This window comes from Micropterus dolomieu, linkage group LG08, assembly GCF_021292245.1.
Source record: "Micropterus dolomieu isolate WLL.071019.BEF.003 ecotype Adirondacks linkage group LG08, ASM2129224v1, whole genome shotgun sequence".
Lineage (NCBI taxonomy): Eukaryota > Metazoa > Chordata > Actinopteri > Centrarchiformes > Centrarchidae > Micropterus > Micropterus dolomieu.
Genome location: NC_060157.1, coordinates 1,479,993 through 1,493,396, shown reverse-complemented (window position 1 = coordinate 1,493,396; position 13,404 = coordinate 1,479,993). Strand labels below are relative to the sequence as shown.

The 13,404-nt window shown below is 41.9% G+C and overlaps 1 protein-coding gene across 1 annotated transcript; it reads left to right on the top strand.

Moving 5' to 3' along the window:
- Positions 1 to 301: 301 nt before the first annotated feature.
- Positions 302 to 12,778, top strand: LOC123975388. The gene is made up of 5 exons (XM_046056843.1): positions 302 to 373; positions 11,212 to 11,467; positions 11,576 to 11,819; positions 11,997 to 12,110; positions 12,327 to 12,778. The coding sequence occupies exons 1-5, from the start codon at positions 320 to 322 to the stop codon at positions 12,715 to 12,717; spliced, it is 1,059 nt and encodes a 352-aa protein (XP_045912799.1). The 5' UTR covers positions 302 to 319; the 3' UTR covers positions 12,718 to 12,778.
- Positions 12,779 to 13,404: the final 626 nt, after the last annotated feature.

Sequence of the window (13,404 nt, the reverse complement as noted above, 5' to 3'; positions counted from 1 at the left end):
TTTCTTTTCCTTTTCCACCTTCCTCCCACCTCCCCCATCCTCTCCTCTCTCCCTGCTACTTCCTCTCCTCTTTTCATCCTCCCTTCTCTCCTCGTCTCCTCCTTCTCATGGCTCCTCCCTCTCTCCTCCCCTCCTTCACAGTCAACACATAATTTTTCCTCCTCCCGCCCTTTCCTTATCTACTCCATACCTCTCGTCTCCTCGCCTGAGTCATCACTCCTCCCCCACCTCCCTCACTCCTCATCACTGTAGCACCTCTCTCCCTCCCCCTGTTGCCAGATGAGTGGTGTAGATAGTCAGTGTGTGTTCAGTCAGTAGCATGGCGTATCTCAGCCTCCTGCTGCTCAGCACCGCTCTGATCCACGCCGCTCAGGTAAGGACAAGTCCCACCGACGACACATGCAGAGAGAGAGAGAGAGAGGAAGTGTACATGTGTGTGTGTTGTATGTACTGATTTATGGTCATGATGCTGCGTCATGACGGTAACCTGATACTGATGCAGAATGATGTCGCTGCTGTTTATTCTTTATCACAGGACGTGTGGGTGTATGTTTGTTCTGATGTTTACCTGCTTTTATCACAGCTCTGGTTTCCATTTGACGTATTAGGTATTGATCAGGTTGATCAGTGCAGAGAGAAACAGAGAGTGGGGGATGTTCAGGTGTGAGTGTGTGTGTGCGACCGCAGGAACATTACGTCTCAGCTCCTGTCACCATAGCGACAGGAGACGGTAACCCACAGCAACAGGGCCTCATATTACACCAATTACAGTAGGTCTCCTGACGGCTGCTGTGTGTGCGTGTGTGTGCGTTTGTAATCTTGTTCATCTGTCTTTGTGAGGACCACTTTGCGTTTCAGACACGGTGAGGACATGTGGGGTCAAAAACACACAGGGGTTGTACCAGAACAGGTTTACATGGTTTAATGTTCTAAAAACAACATATTTTTCTTCAATTTTTTTTCTAAAAACAACATATTTTTGTCATAATGCACATTTCACTTCTATTTGATCTTTGTTGGGAGCTGCACATGTGCAGTACCTTGTGTTGGTGACTACTAGCCTATCAGAAGCAGAGAAGGTTACAAAGAGACACAAATAGGTTACGGAAATGAAGGCTGTAATACAATCAAGCTGTTTTCAGGCAGTTCAGGAGCAGTGTTTTCTGTGGTAGATGGGAACTTCCTGTGGGGTGGATTTTGGGCTTTTTTACTTTGCAAACCTATTACATGCACAAAAATATAACACAATAAAGGAGAGGGAAAAGGTCAGAAAATGACCTCTTTAAACATAATTAACAATGACTGTGAAAGTTTAAGCAACTGTTGATTTCAGCTGCTGTAACACATAATTTTAGTCTGTGTGTTGAGGTCAAAGTTAGTATAACCTGGAGTCAGAAAGGACACACATGAAGGGATTAAAATCCAGGCTTTAATCATTGGAGCGCGATTATGTTTCTGATTAATACTGGTGCTGTCCTGCATCTTTCCTGAACCTGAGCTGTGAGGCATCGAACACAACCAGAGGAACAGACATTGTAGGAGAAACAGGTGAAACAACATTGTTAGTGAACATTTAGCAGATACATTTTACTGGTTCCTTCACCACAGATCCTGTCAGCACTCTGTGACCTTCTTCCTCTTCGTCCTTGCTCATCTTCCCCTTCTTATCTCTAAAGTTAAAGGAGTCTCTGGGGACTTGTTTCTAAGATAAATATATGTTGAACCATTTGTAGACACCATTGGTTTCTCTTCAGTATAAAAGGTGAGCGTCAGCTCACCTGTGTTTTGTACCTGAGACGTTGCCACTGTTAGAGTTAGCTGTATCTTGGGCGTCATTGTAGCTGGGAGAGCGCGACACGTTGAACTGGGTGAAGCGTTCCTTCAGATTCATGCCGTGTTGAAGGAAATGCTTCGTCATATTGGAGCTGCTTCCTCCCTCGCACCAAACCTCCTTTCTGCAGCTGTTGCATTCTGCTGTGTCGTTCTCTTTTTCAGTGAAGCTAAGCCATGGTCCAGGACTGCAAACAGAGAACATGTAATTCTTTGAGATCCTGCACTTTAGTTGTTGCTGCAGAACGATGTGTTAAACTGGAGACTACTGAAAGCTGACACCAAATACCTGGTCAGACTTATTATGTTGGTGACTTTTTATTTATTTACTTTATTTTTGATCAGATAGCTTCTGATTTAAATCACAATTTCTTCAGTTTCAGACTGAAGATTTTTTTCTCGGTTCTTGTATGGCTGCTCGTTTTCAGACAACATTTGACAATTTTAGCTCAGTTTGTTCAATAAGGTATCGTATTGGCACTAGTATGGCAACATTTCTATCCATAGCCAGCTCTAATTTCTGCAGAAAATAAACTGAATCCTCAGAGTGAGGCTCTTCCTCTTTCTCATCATCACACAGAATCACAGATACAAACCTCGTCCTTCTGAACACTCAGCATCATTAATCTGTACTGGTGCAGTCTGTGAGATATTACAGTCATAAATCACACGCTGTCTGAGCAGCTGCTGTTTCTGTTGCTCTCTGACAAACACAAAAACACTTCAGCAGGAAATTAAAGCTGCGTTACTTTCCACCAGAGTGACCCTGAAACTCAAACATGTTCTCTTTAATATGATCACAGCACAGATGATAAGAAACATAATCAGTTTGCAGTTCAAAGTCTGGCGGTTAGATGTTGACTATAGGGCTGTATCATCTTATTCATCATCTTCATCATCATATTCTGTTTACATATAAAAAGCATACATTTTTATATTCTGGCTCTTCTGTTGCTATCATCTAGGTTAATCTAGAGAGTGAGTTTCTGTTTGATACATGTGTGGCTGAATGTGTTTTGTAAATTGTTTTCTCTTAAAGGTTCAGCAGGTAACTGAAGAACAAAATCCTTTCTTGGCAAATTTACTGAAATTGTCACTTTATCCTGATAGCAGTAACACGAGACAGATAATCTGGTTCCTCCGGCTGCTCATGATGCCACAATCCACTCACCACCCTCCTCACACGCTCTCAGTCAAGCTCCTTATCTTCAGTAAACATAACTTCTAAGAGCCGTCCATCCCTCCTTTGCCAAAAACTGTATATGGTACAAAACACATCCACACAGAGCTTTGGGCACATTATGTGGGGCGACTGCCGATTCACCGTTCAGATTGTTGACTCACTGTTCAGACTGCTGAATAACCATTAACATTTACATTTACATCGTGCTGATGTTATTATCCAAAGCAACTTACACTGTTCAGACTGCTGATTAAACTGTTCAGACTGCTGATTAACTGTTCAGACTCTTCAAACTGTTCAGATTGCTGATTAACTTTTCAGACTGTTCAGACTGCTGACTCACTGTTTAGTCTGTTCAGACTGCTGATTAACTTTTCAGACTGTTCAGACTGCTGACTCACTGTTTAGTCTGTTCAGACTGCTGATTAACTGTTCAGACTGCTGATTAACTGTTCAGACTGTTCAAACTGTTCAGATTGCTGATTAACTTTTCAGACTGTTCAGACTGCTGACTCACTGTTTAGTCTGTTCAGACTGCTGATTAACTGTTCAGACTGTTCAGACTTCTGACTCACTGTTTAGTCTGTTCAGACTGCTGATTAACTTTTCAGACTGTTCAGACTGCTGACTCACTGTTTAGTCTGTTCAGACTGCTGATTAACTGTTCAGACTGTTCAGACTGCTGATTAACTGTTCAGACTGTTCAGACTTCTGACTCACTGTTTAGTCTGTTCAGACTGCTGATTAACTTTTCAGACTGTTCAGACTGCTGACTCACTGTTTAGTCTGTTCAGACTGCTGATTAACTTTTCAGACTGTTCAGACTGTTCAGACTGCTGACTCACTGTTTAGTCTGTTCAGACTGCTGATTAACTGTTCAGACTGCTGACTCACTGTTTAGACTGTTCAGACTGCTGACTCACTGTTAAGACTGTTCAGACTGCTGACTCACTGTTTAGACTGTTCAGACTGCTGACTTACTGTTAAGACAGTTCAGACTGCTGACTCACTGTTCAGACTACTGATTAACTGTTCACACTGCTCAGACTGTTTAGGCTGTTCAGACTGCTAATTAACTGTTCAGACCGATGATAAACTGCTCAGACTGCTCAGACTGTTCAGACTGCTGACTCACTGTTCAGACTGCTGATTAACTGTTCAGACTGTTCAGACTGTTCAGACTGTTCAGACTGTTCATACTGTTCAGACTGCTGATTAACTGTTCATACTGTTCATACTGTTCAGATTGCTGATTAACTTTTCAGACTGCTGACTCACTGTTTAGTCTGTTCAGACTGCTGATTAACTGTTCAGACTGCTGACTCACTGTTTAGACTGTTCAGACTTCTGATTAACTTTTCAGACTGCTGACTTACTGTTCAGACTGTTCAGACTGTTCAGACTGCTGATTAACTATTCAGACTGCTGACTTACTGCTAAGACTGTTCAGGCTGCTTATTAACTGTTCAGACTGCTCATTAACTGGTCAGACTGTTCAGACTGTAACAGGATTCACTTCTCTCTCTCAGGACGAATCAAATTACTGAAGACAGGGACAGAACAGCTCGTTTGCTGCCATGGAAACAACATGTCTCCCTGGACACTGACAGCCTAACACACACACACACACACACACACAAACTCAGGCTTAGTGTAACTGTATTAGCTGAAAGCTGCAGTCATCTTCAGCCGACACTGTCCTCAGGTTTTACACAAGATAACAATAAATAAAATTGAGGAACACGTCCTCACTGCATCGCCTCCTGAAGTCAACAGATCAAATTCTAAATATTTTGGATGTGATTTAATTTGTAGTAGTGATGCTATTAATATCTGACATTTAGGGAGGACAATTTAGGGTGAAAAAATTTTAATTTTTCTTCAATGTAAGATTTTAATCAGAAGATATTCATAGCAATCATTCCTCTCAATTCCATTTTTCTCAACTAGGTAGGATAAAGAAACCCACGTGCTATTACTGAAGTTAGGGTTGTTCCAAACGGGACTGCAGTGTGATGGTGCAGGAATGGTTTCCATGATTTCATGGGATTTCCACCAGGCTGTCAGAGTCGATTTTATTGTTAATGCTTTGAAACAAGGGTGGTGTTTGATGGACTTGCTAAGACATGGTAAGTCTGAAACAGAGTCACAAAGTGTTTTTTTAATATATATATCTATCCATGTGCTGTCCGACTGATTGTGATGCCTCCACTCAAGAACAAATTTGAGTTGGTTAGCCAAGAAGTAGTGGAAAAAGTGTGGGGCCCCTAAGCCTCCTTGGTGTTTAGGATTTTGTAGGGTTGCTCATTTGATTTCAGGTTTTTCGTTTTCCCAATAATATTTAGTGATGAACAGTGGGGTGAAGTTGAGCCGGACTATTTTTGACAGCTTGGGGGAAATCTTGATCCCTAAATATATCATGTGAACAGTGCATAGTGGTATAGGTCTTCTGAGCCCCAGCTGTTGATCCCTAGTGGGAGGATAGGTGGACTTGGTCCTGTTTATAGAGTAATTGGAAATTTTGGAGAATGATTCAATGAGCCTCATGGTTTCTTCTAATGACGAGGGAAGGTTTTGCAGATACAGCAAGATGTCATCTGCGTAGAGACTGATCTTATGATGTGTGCGTTCAGGCGAATGGCTGCTGCTAAAGACTCAATAAAGATGTTGAACAGAGGTGGGGAGAGTGTGAATCCTTGCCTGGTCCCCCTGAGTAGTGAGAAACTTTGATATGTTTGGCTGTTAGTTAGCTGTTAGTTAAGAAGGACAAGTGTAGAGTCGTAACCCAATTAATAAACGCTTACCTTATCAAAAGGTTTTTCTGCATCAAGGGAGACTCTGATGGGTTTTGTCTGAGCCGTTAAATAAGAGACTTACGACTCTCCCCTTTACTTTTGTTGGAACTGTGGAATGCGGAAGTGACGTGCGTCATGGTGCAGCCATTCCTAACACTGAATAGTTCCAGCGCTGAACCCTGTTCATTTCAGTGTTTCTGAAGTACGCTGCCTGGTAAGTTGATGAAATTGCATTTTAACTCATTAGCTGTCCTCTCATGAATCTTGTCAATTGTGGTAGTTTATGTAGCTAACTTTAATCAAAGTTTATTGGAAAATGTTAACTGTTAGATTATAATTGCAGCTAGCTAACGTTAACGTGAGTAACCAGCTAACATTACCATACCAATATGTGAGTTTGCCGACATTTACCTCAAATGTAAAGTTATTAGTTAGTTAGCATACATAGTTTATCGTTGGTTATTAGATTTGTTGTAACCAATCTCCTCCTGGTTTTATCCTAAGTAAAACAGGCTTTGTTTCTAAAATAAAATCCTATTTTTAGTTTAAGCTTTTGTATCAATTTATCAATGTGTAATTAAAAAGAGAGCTGATCATCAATTAATATACCGAAATATTTGTACAATTGGACTCCTCAACATGTTTAATAAAAATTCTTGGAAGACTGTCCAGAGACTTCTTAGATTTTGAAAAAAGCATAATCTTAGTTTTCTCAACATTCAAAAGTAGCTTAAGTTGATACAGTTGTACCTGAACTATGTTAAAAGCAGACTGTAAATAAGAAAAAGCTTGATGTAAAGTAGCAGGCTTACAATAAATAATGGTATCATCAGCATAAAAATGGAAATGAGCCTGTGGGATGTCTTGACCAAAGTTATTAATATAAATAGTAAATAAAATTGGAACCAAGACTGATCCTTGCGGTACACCACATCAGTGTTGCTGATTTGAGATTGTCAAAATAAACAAACTGAGTTCTTACTGCCAAATAGTTTGTAAACCAGTCAACAGTATGGTCAGAAAAATCAATATTGCGTAGCTTTTCCAGTAAAATGCAATGGTCCTCCTCCTCCTGTGTGGTCTTGTGGGATATGGGACAGATGTTAGACTGTGATCTAACCTAAAGTCCTTCTATATTGGATGATTAGGACGGCCCATGTCGGTGGTGAAACATTGAACATTGTAAACACAAATTCCTTTTCTGGCCTGCATTCTGACCTCTTTTTCTCCCTGTAGGAAGTCAAAAGAGTTTCTTTGAAGACAGCACATTCAAAGAAAACTTACCTATCTTCCCTTGATGTAATATATGTAATAAAATGTATTGTTGAATGCAATTGGTTGCCTTGTATATTTTGCACTGTGTACCAAACCTTCTTTCTTGACTTAAACAGTTTCTGGCATTCATTGATTGTTGTGCATGTTTATGTGAATGTGTCTTAACATAACATTAGACTGTCAGTAATTATGACAATAGAATTATGAGAAGAATATATATATATAGTAAATGTATTATACCTTATGGAAGCAGCCCTCCTTCCCTCCAAAATTTAATTTAAAGGGCTTTATTGGCATGAAGTTTTCAAGAACAGTGTTTCCAAAGCATCAAAAAACAATTTGTCAGAAGGCACAGTATACAGTAACATGAACATTAACGCAAGATGTGTCTGTGTGTAAGTTTATAAGGCATATCATCAGGTGTTTGATTAAACAATTAAACAAAACAGATGCTAATGATCATAAATTCAATATGTAGGTTGAAACAGAATGATTGAGTGAAACAGCCTAACTCAGTTTACAAGGTGAGGTTGGAGAAGACAGTTTACTGTCAGGGTCATACACCATGGCAAGAGTAAGCACAGCAGCCAGACACAAGGTAGAGCTACTGCATCAGCAAGGTCTCTCCCAGGCAGCAGGTGGTGTGGACTGATCAGTCTAAATGTGTTTGTGATCTGATGAATAGTTATGTAGGCTATGTTTGGGGAAGGATGAAAGGGTACATTAGCCATACTGAAACTGTTAACAGTAATGTTATGGATCGTATTTAGGAATGTAGTTAATTCACTCAGTGACCGTCTCGTTACATTTCAACAGACCACACTGTTAATGCTGTCTGTCCATCACTCCCAGGATAGAATACACTAACTAGAAGTGTAGTCAACATCGTAATCAATGCACATTATGCATTAATATTTACCCAAAATTGCAGCTGTAGATGTGTAACGTTACGTTATGGGAACAGCCCCTTTTCCTTCCAAAATTAAACACAAAAACTGATTTAATCTGTGTCTCCGCCACTCCCCAGAAATTATTATTATATGTATATAATGTAAGTATCAACTCAGTAATCAGTGTCCTATTTTGTTAATATTTACCGATAATTGCTGCAAATGTAGCTGCTGGTGTCCCAACTGGTTGAGTTGTTTGGAACTTTGGAGAGCTGAACACGTGGGCGTGTAGCGGTGGGATCAAAGCATGTCGTAACTCTCTTATTTTACGGCTCTGGTTTTTGTTTGCTGGAGAGAGGAATAATGCATGAAATTGAACAGTCTGTGTGTGTTATTGCATGGGTGTCTACCTTTAATAAAAGCAGTTTGATCTTGGTGGATTATGGAAGGAATCACAGTTTCAATCTGCGAGCTAGAGCCTTACTTATGATTTTTATGCCTGTGTTGAGTGAAATGGGACTTATCTTGTATTTCAGATGTCAGTTTGTGAAAAAGCGGTGCTAGGATGGCCAAAGTGTTTGTAAAACTCAGCAGGGAGACCATCAGGTCCTGGCACTTCATCGTTTGGCATGTGACGAAGGGCACTGTCGAGTTCTGTTGATGTTAACGGTGAATCAAGTGTTTTTGTTTGTTCATTGGTAAGATGTGGAAGGTTAATACTGTTCAGAAATGAAGGGATGCCTTCTTCTTTTCTGCCATTTTCTAAATACAGGTTTTGGATAACTGTGATCATTGTTTTTTCTTGATTTCGTTTAATTAGATTTTCCATTTGGGATTTGTATTTTCTTACATAATTTTGATTTTCTTCCGATGGGTTACTAGAGTTACTGTTATCCAATTCTTCAGTATTCTGTTCCAAAATGGCTTCTTGTTCCTTTTCTGTCTTTTTTTTTTTTGGTCAAAAAAGTATATAATTTGTTCTCTTAGTACTGCCTTACCCATCTCCCAGGGAGCTGATGACTTTGGAGAATCATTTATTTCCAGGAAGGACAGCAAATCTCTTTTAATATAAATTCAGGGTCTTCTAGTAGGGATTTGTTAAACTGCCATCCAGTGTTGGGTTGGTGTTGGCCTTCACTATTCCATATTAGTGACACAGGAGCATGATCACTGATTTGAATGGGGTGAATAAGTGTGTCTGAGATAGCTGATGTTATTGAGTTGCTGATTAAGAAGTCAATTCGTGAACCTGAGTTGTGATGCAGTGACCAGAATGAGTATTCTCTAGCAGTTGGGTGTTTAAATTGCCAAATATAACAGAGTCCAAACTCGCTCATATCCATTTTTAGTGTTTCTGTGGCACGCCTGGTCCTTAGGTTGTTTGTCGATTGATGAATCAATAACTTTATTAAAGTCACCTCCAAGTATTATTGGGCAGGTGAGGATTTTGTAGAAGGAGGAGAACAAGTTATGAAAAAAGGCTGGGTCGTCTTCGATTGGGCCATAAATATTTCCAATGGTTACTGGCTGACCATTGATAAAGATATTTATAATAACAAACCTTCCTTCACGATCTTTGATTGTGGTGTTATGGACAAATATATCTTTCTTTATTAGGATCATTACACCTCTTTGTTCCCTGATTTTCCTTGGACCTCTGTGTATTGGTTTGTAATGAGCAGAATAAATTTCAAATTGTTGTTGTTCTAATTCTAAACAGGATGCATCAGACTGGTGAGTTTCCTGCAGTAGGCATACATCTGCATCTAGTAATCTCAGATGATTCAGTACTTCTGTACATTTTTCCCTAGTACCAAGGCCATTGACATTCCAGGTTACAAATTTGAGAGGTAACATGTTTTGATGGGACGGCTGTGTCTCAGCAGGTAGAGCGGGTCATCCTCTGACCACAGAATTGGCGGTTTGTCGTCCTTTCAACAGGTCAAAGTGAATAAATGGGTGAATGACAGGAGATACCCGATAGTGGACTTTGTCCTTGTGACTCAAACAATGCTGCAAGTCTCGATGGGGCTCAGCTTAAAGGAAGAAGGTCAATCTGTCTGAAGACAAAAATAGAAAAGACACTGCTATTTAGACCTGATCAATTAGTCATTTAACAGAAAAATAAGCAGCAACTATTATGATCACTGATTCAACATTTAAGTCATTTTTCAGTTATTTGTCGCCTCTAAGATAGCATAATTAGTTTGTGTGTCAGACAGACAGTCGGATAAAGACAGAGAGACCGGCAGTTAGACAGCCATAGACAGAGACAGACCTCGGCCTGTAGAAATAATTCAATAGTCGCCCGCCATCAAACAGAGGAGAGTTCGATTACTCTGCAGCGAGTAACAGAAAAACTGTTTTGATCACTGATTCATCATTAAAAGTCATTTTTCAGTCATTCGTCCCCACAAAAATAGCAAAACTAGTTTGTGTTGCAATAGCAAACTGCAGTGTCATATCATTTATACGCAAAATTGCCGTTTCGCGTACAAACCGTGTAAATGTGACACCTGAGATGAGATCGGGTTGTACAGCTACTTCATACACTAATGCCCTAACATACAAAGAACTTGCTTGTTCTCCCTGCTATCTCATGACGAGTAATTGCTCGGCTGAAAGATCTTGCTATCAGAAATGGGATTCTAACACACGGCTCCAGAGGAGACTGCAACCTAAACGCAGTGCCTTAGACCATTCGGCCATCGTGACTGTGTGAAAACTTAAATAATCGAATTGGTCAGGGAAAAAGTCTTGAAATAAGAACAACATGGTGAGATAAAGTCTGTGAATGTCCAGAATATGGCATTCACACATAGTTGAGTTGAATTTGGATAAAAATCAGGTTCTACCAAGATTAGAACTCGGATCACTGGATTCAAAGTCCAGAGTACTAACCATTACACCATGGAACCACTACAAAGAGACAGGAGAACAGACGTGGGAGAGCTGTCGGGTTTGGCTGTTCCTCACCCAGTTGAATTCCTCCCCAAGGTGTTTCTGTTTCAGGTAATGATTGTGTTTGAAACCTACATGTTGAATTGGTGATCATTAGCATCTGTTTGGTATAATTGTTTAATCAAACAGCTGACGATAAACCTACAAAATCCCTGAAGCGGTGCTTCAGGTCCTTTCTCTGGTGCTTTCTCTGGTTATAACAGGTAATCTGTCGTTCCTGCTCAGGTAGTGACCTTCTGTCTGACCTCTGACCTCTCTGTCTCTCGCTGTCTCTCAGGCTCTACCTGCTGCTCGCGGCGGCGGGCGTGGCCGGGATGTCTCAGTGGGCGTAGTCACACGCCAGCGCAGAGATCTCCGTAACCTGTTGCCTTATGAGGAGCAGATGATGTCATATCCCGCCAGTCAGGGAGGAGGCGGGGTCAACAACCTTTACTACCAATCAGATGACTGGAGGGGGCGGGGCTTGGACCAGGCCCTGCAGCGATTGGTGGAGAGGGACCAGAGGCGGGAGCAAGAAGAGGAACAGCGATCAGGTTAATCTTTTGACACACAACCAGCTCTGTCTGGCATTTTTCTACAGCATATTTTTCTCAGTATGTTGTTTGGATCAAAAGAAAATAACCGATAAAATGTGTCTGCAGCTTACCTGGCCGCTTTGCTCCGCCTACTGAACGAGGCAGAGAGCGCAGGATTGGTCGGACCGGGTGACGTGGAGGTGGTGGAGGAAGAGGAGGATGAGGAGGATGATCAAGCGCCACCAGGGGACTTTCAGGGCCCGGCCCCTCCAGACTATGATGAGACTGGGAGAGGGCTGAACATGGGGAGGCCCCCGGCTGCCTGGTGGGGCCTTCTGGAGCCTCAGCTGGCTCAGGCCCTGCTGGACAGGTGAACACCACTTCCTGATTCTAGTAACACACATGTGGCTGGGGTTGGAGTTTAAGAACTTTTTATTGAATCTGTTCTCCGATCTCTTCATGTTCAGTAGAATATTAGTTATATTAGTTAGTCATCAAAGTTATCAATAGTAAATAATAATAATAGTAACCTACCTGTGATTGTCAGAATGGAGCCTCAGGTGGCTCAGAATCTGCTGGAGAGAGCGAGACAGGAGAGACTTCAGCAGGCAGGACGAGCTTCATCAGGACTGAACAGAGTCGGCGACCAGGACGCTCTGAGGTGATCAAACATTCACACACAGACAGCATCCAGCTGCTAAATATTTATATTTTAACTCTGTCTTCTTACCTGTTTCTTTTTTACCTGTGTCTTGTTACCCGTATCTTATTATCTGTAACTTGTTAACTCTGTCGTGTTACCTGTGTTTTCTTACCTGTTTCTTCTTACCTGTATCTTGTTACCTGTATCTTGTTACCTGTATCTTCTCGTCCTCAGACGTCTGGTTGCCAGGGTGCTGTCCAGCATCGGCCCTAACAACGCCCAGATAATCTCCGGTCGCCGAGCGAGGAGGGACGTGTCTGACACCGCAGGTGAACCCGTTAGCTCCGCCCACAGGAGAAACCGCCGCTCCCTCGATGACATGGCTCCCCCGTCACCTAGCGTTGACCCCCCACTGCTCAGGGTGAAGAGGCTGGAGGAGGAGGAAGAGGAGGAGGAGCTCCGCCCCCCTGCTGCCGGGCTGCAGAGGATGAAACGCATCGATACCATGGCAACCGCCGCCATGGAAGAACTGAATAATGGGGGTCGTAGGCGTCGGAGGAGAGCCGTCTTAAACTACGACCCCCAAATGCTGATTGATCAGATTGTGGAGTACATGAGGGAGTAAGAGGAGAGGAGAGGAGAGGAAAGGGGAGGAGGAAAACAGGAGAGGAGATTAGAGGAGAGGAGAGGAGAGGAGGGGAGAGGAGAGGAGAGGAAAGGGGAGAAGGAGGAGAGGAGGCGATGAGGAGGAGAGAAGGAGAGGAGCAGAGGAAAGGAGAGGAAAACAGGAGAGGAGATTAGAGGAGAGGAGGGGAGAAGGAGGACAGGAGGCGAGGAGGAGGAGAGAAGGAGAGGAGGAGAGGAAAGGAGTGGAAAACAGGAGAGGACATTGGAGGAGAGAAGAGGAAAGGGGAGGAGGAGAGAAGGATGAGAGGAGGAGGGGAGAAGAAGAGGATACAGATGGAGGAGGAGAGGAGGAGAAGGTGTATTTTGTCATTGTCTTTTAGGATTTTTATTTCCTGTGTTTCTTTGTTTGTGCTGCTTCTTGGTGAAAAAGTATCTGATCAGTTGTTTGTTGCTAAAATCAGAAGAAATGATGGAGGAGTGAAGTGGGCGGAGCTTTAGTTCACAAAATCCTTTTCAATTACTTTATGTTTCCTGAAAAGTTTCCTGGAAAAACAGCACAACTAACTAATAACCCAAACTCTGTCTCTATTTGACCTGTAATTGGCACCAAATTATATCGTTCTTGCAGGAAACATTCTCAGTTTGGTCAGTGGAGTGGCTTTAAACACTACAATACCCACAATCC

Bases quoted from the DNA above. Each gene is read 5' to 3' on its own strand.
- LOC123975388 (XM_046056843.1), top strand. From the start codon at position 320: ATGGCGTATCTCAGCCTCCTGCTGCTCAGCACCGCTCTGATCCACGCC. The intron at 374-11,211 runs GTAAGGACAAGT...GCTGTCTCTCAG, and splicing joins CTCTGATCCACGCCGCTCAG to GCTCTACCTGCTGCTCGCGG. The intron at 11,468-11,575 runs GTTAATCTTTTG...ATGTGTCTGCAG, and splicing joins AGAAGAGGAACAGCGATCAG to CTTACCTGGCCGCTTTGCTC.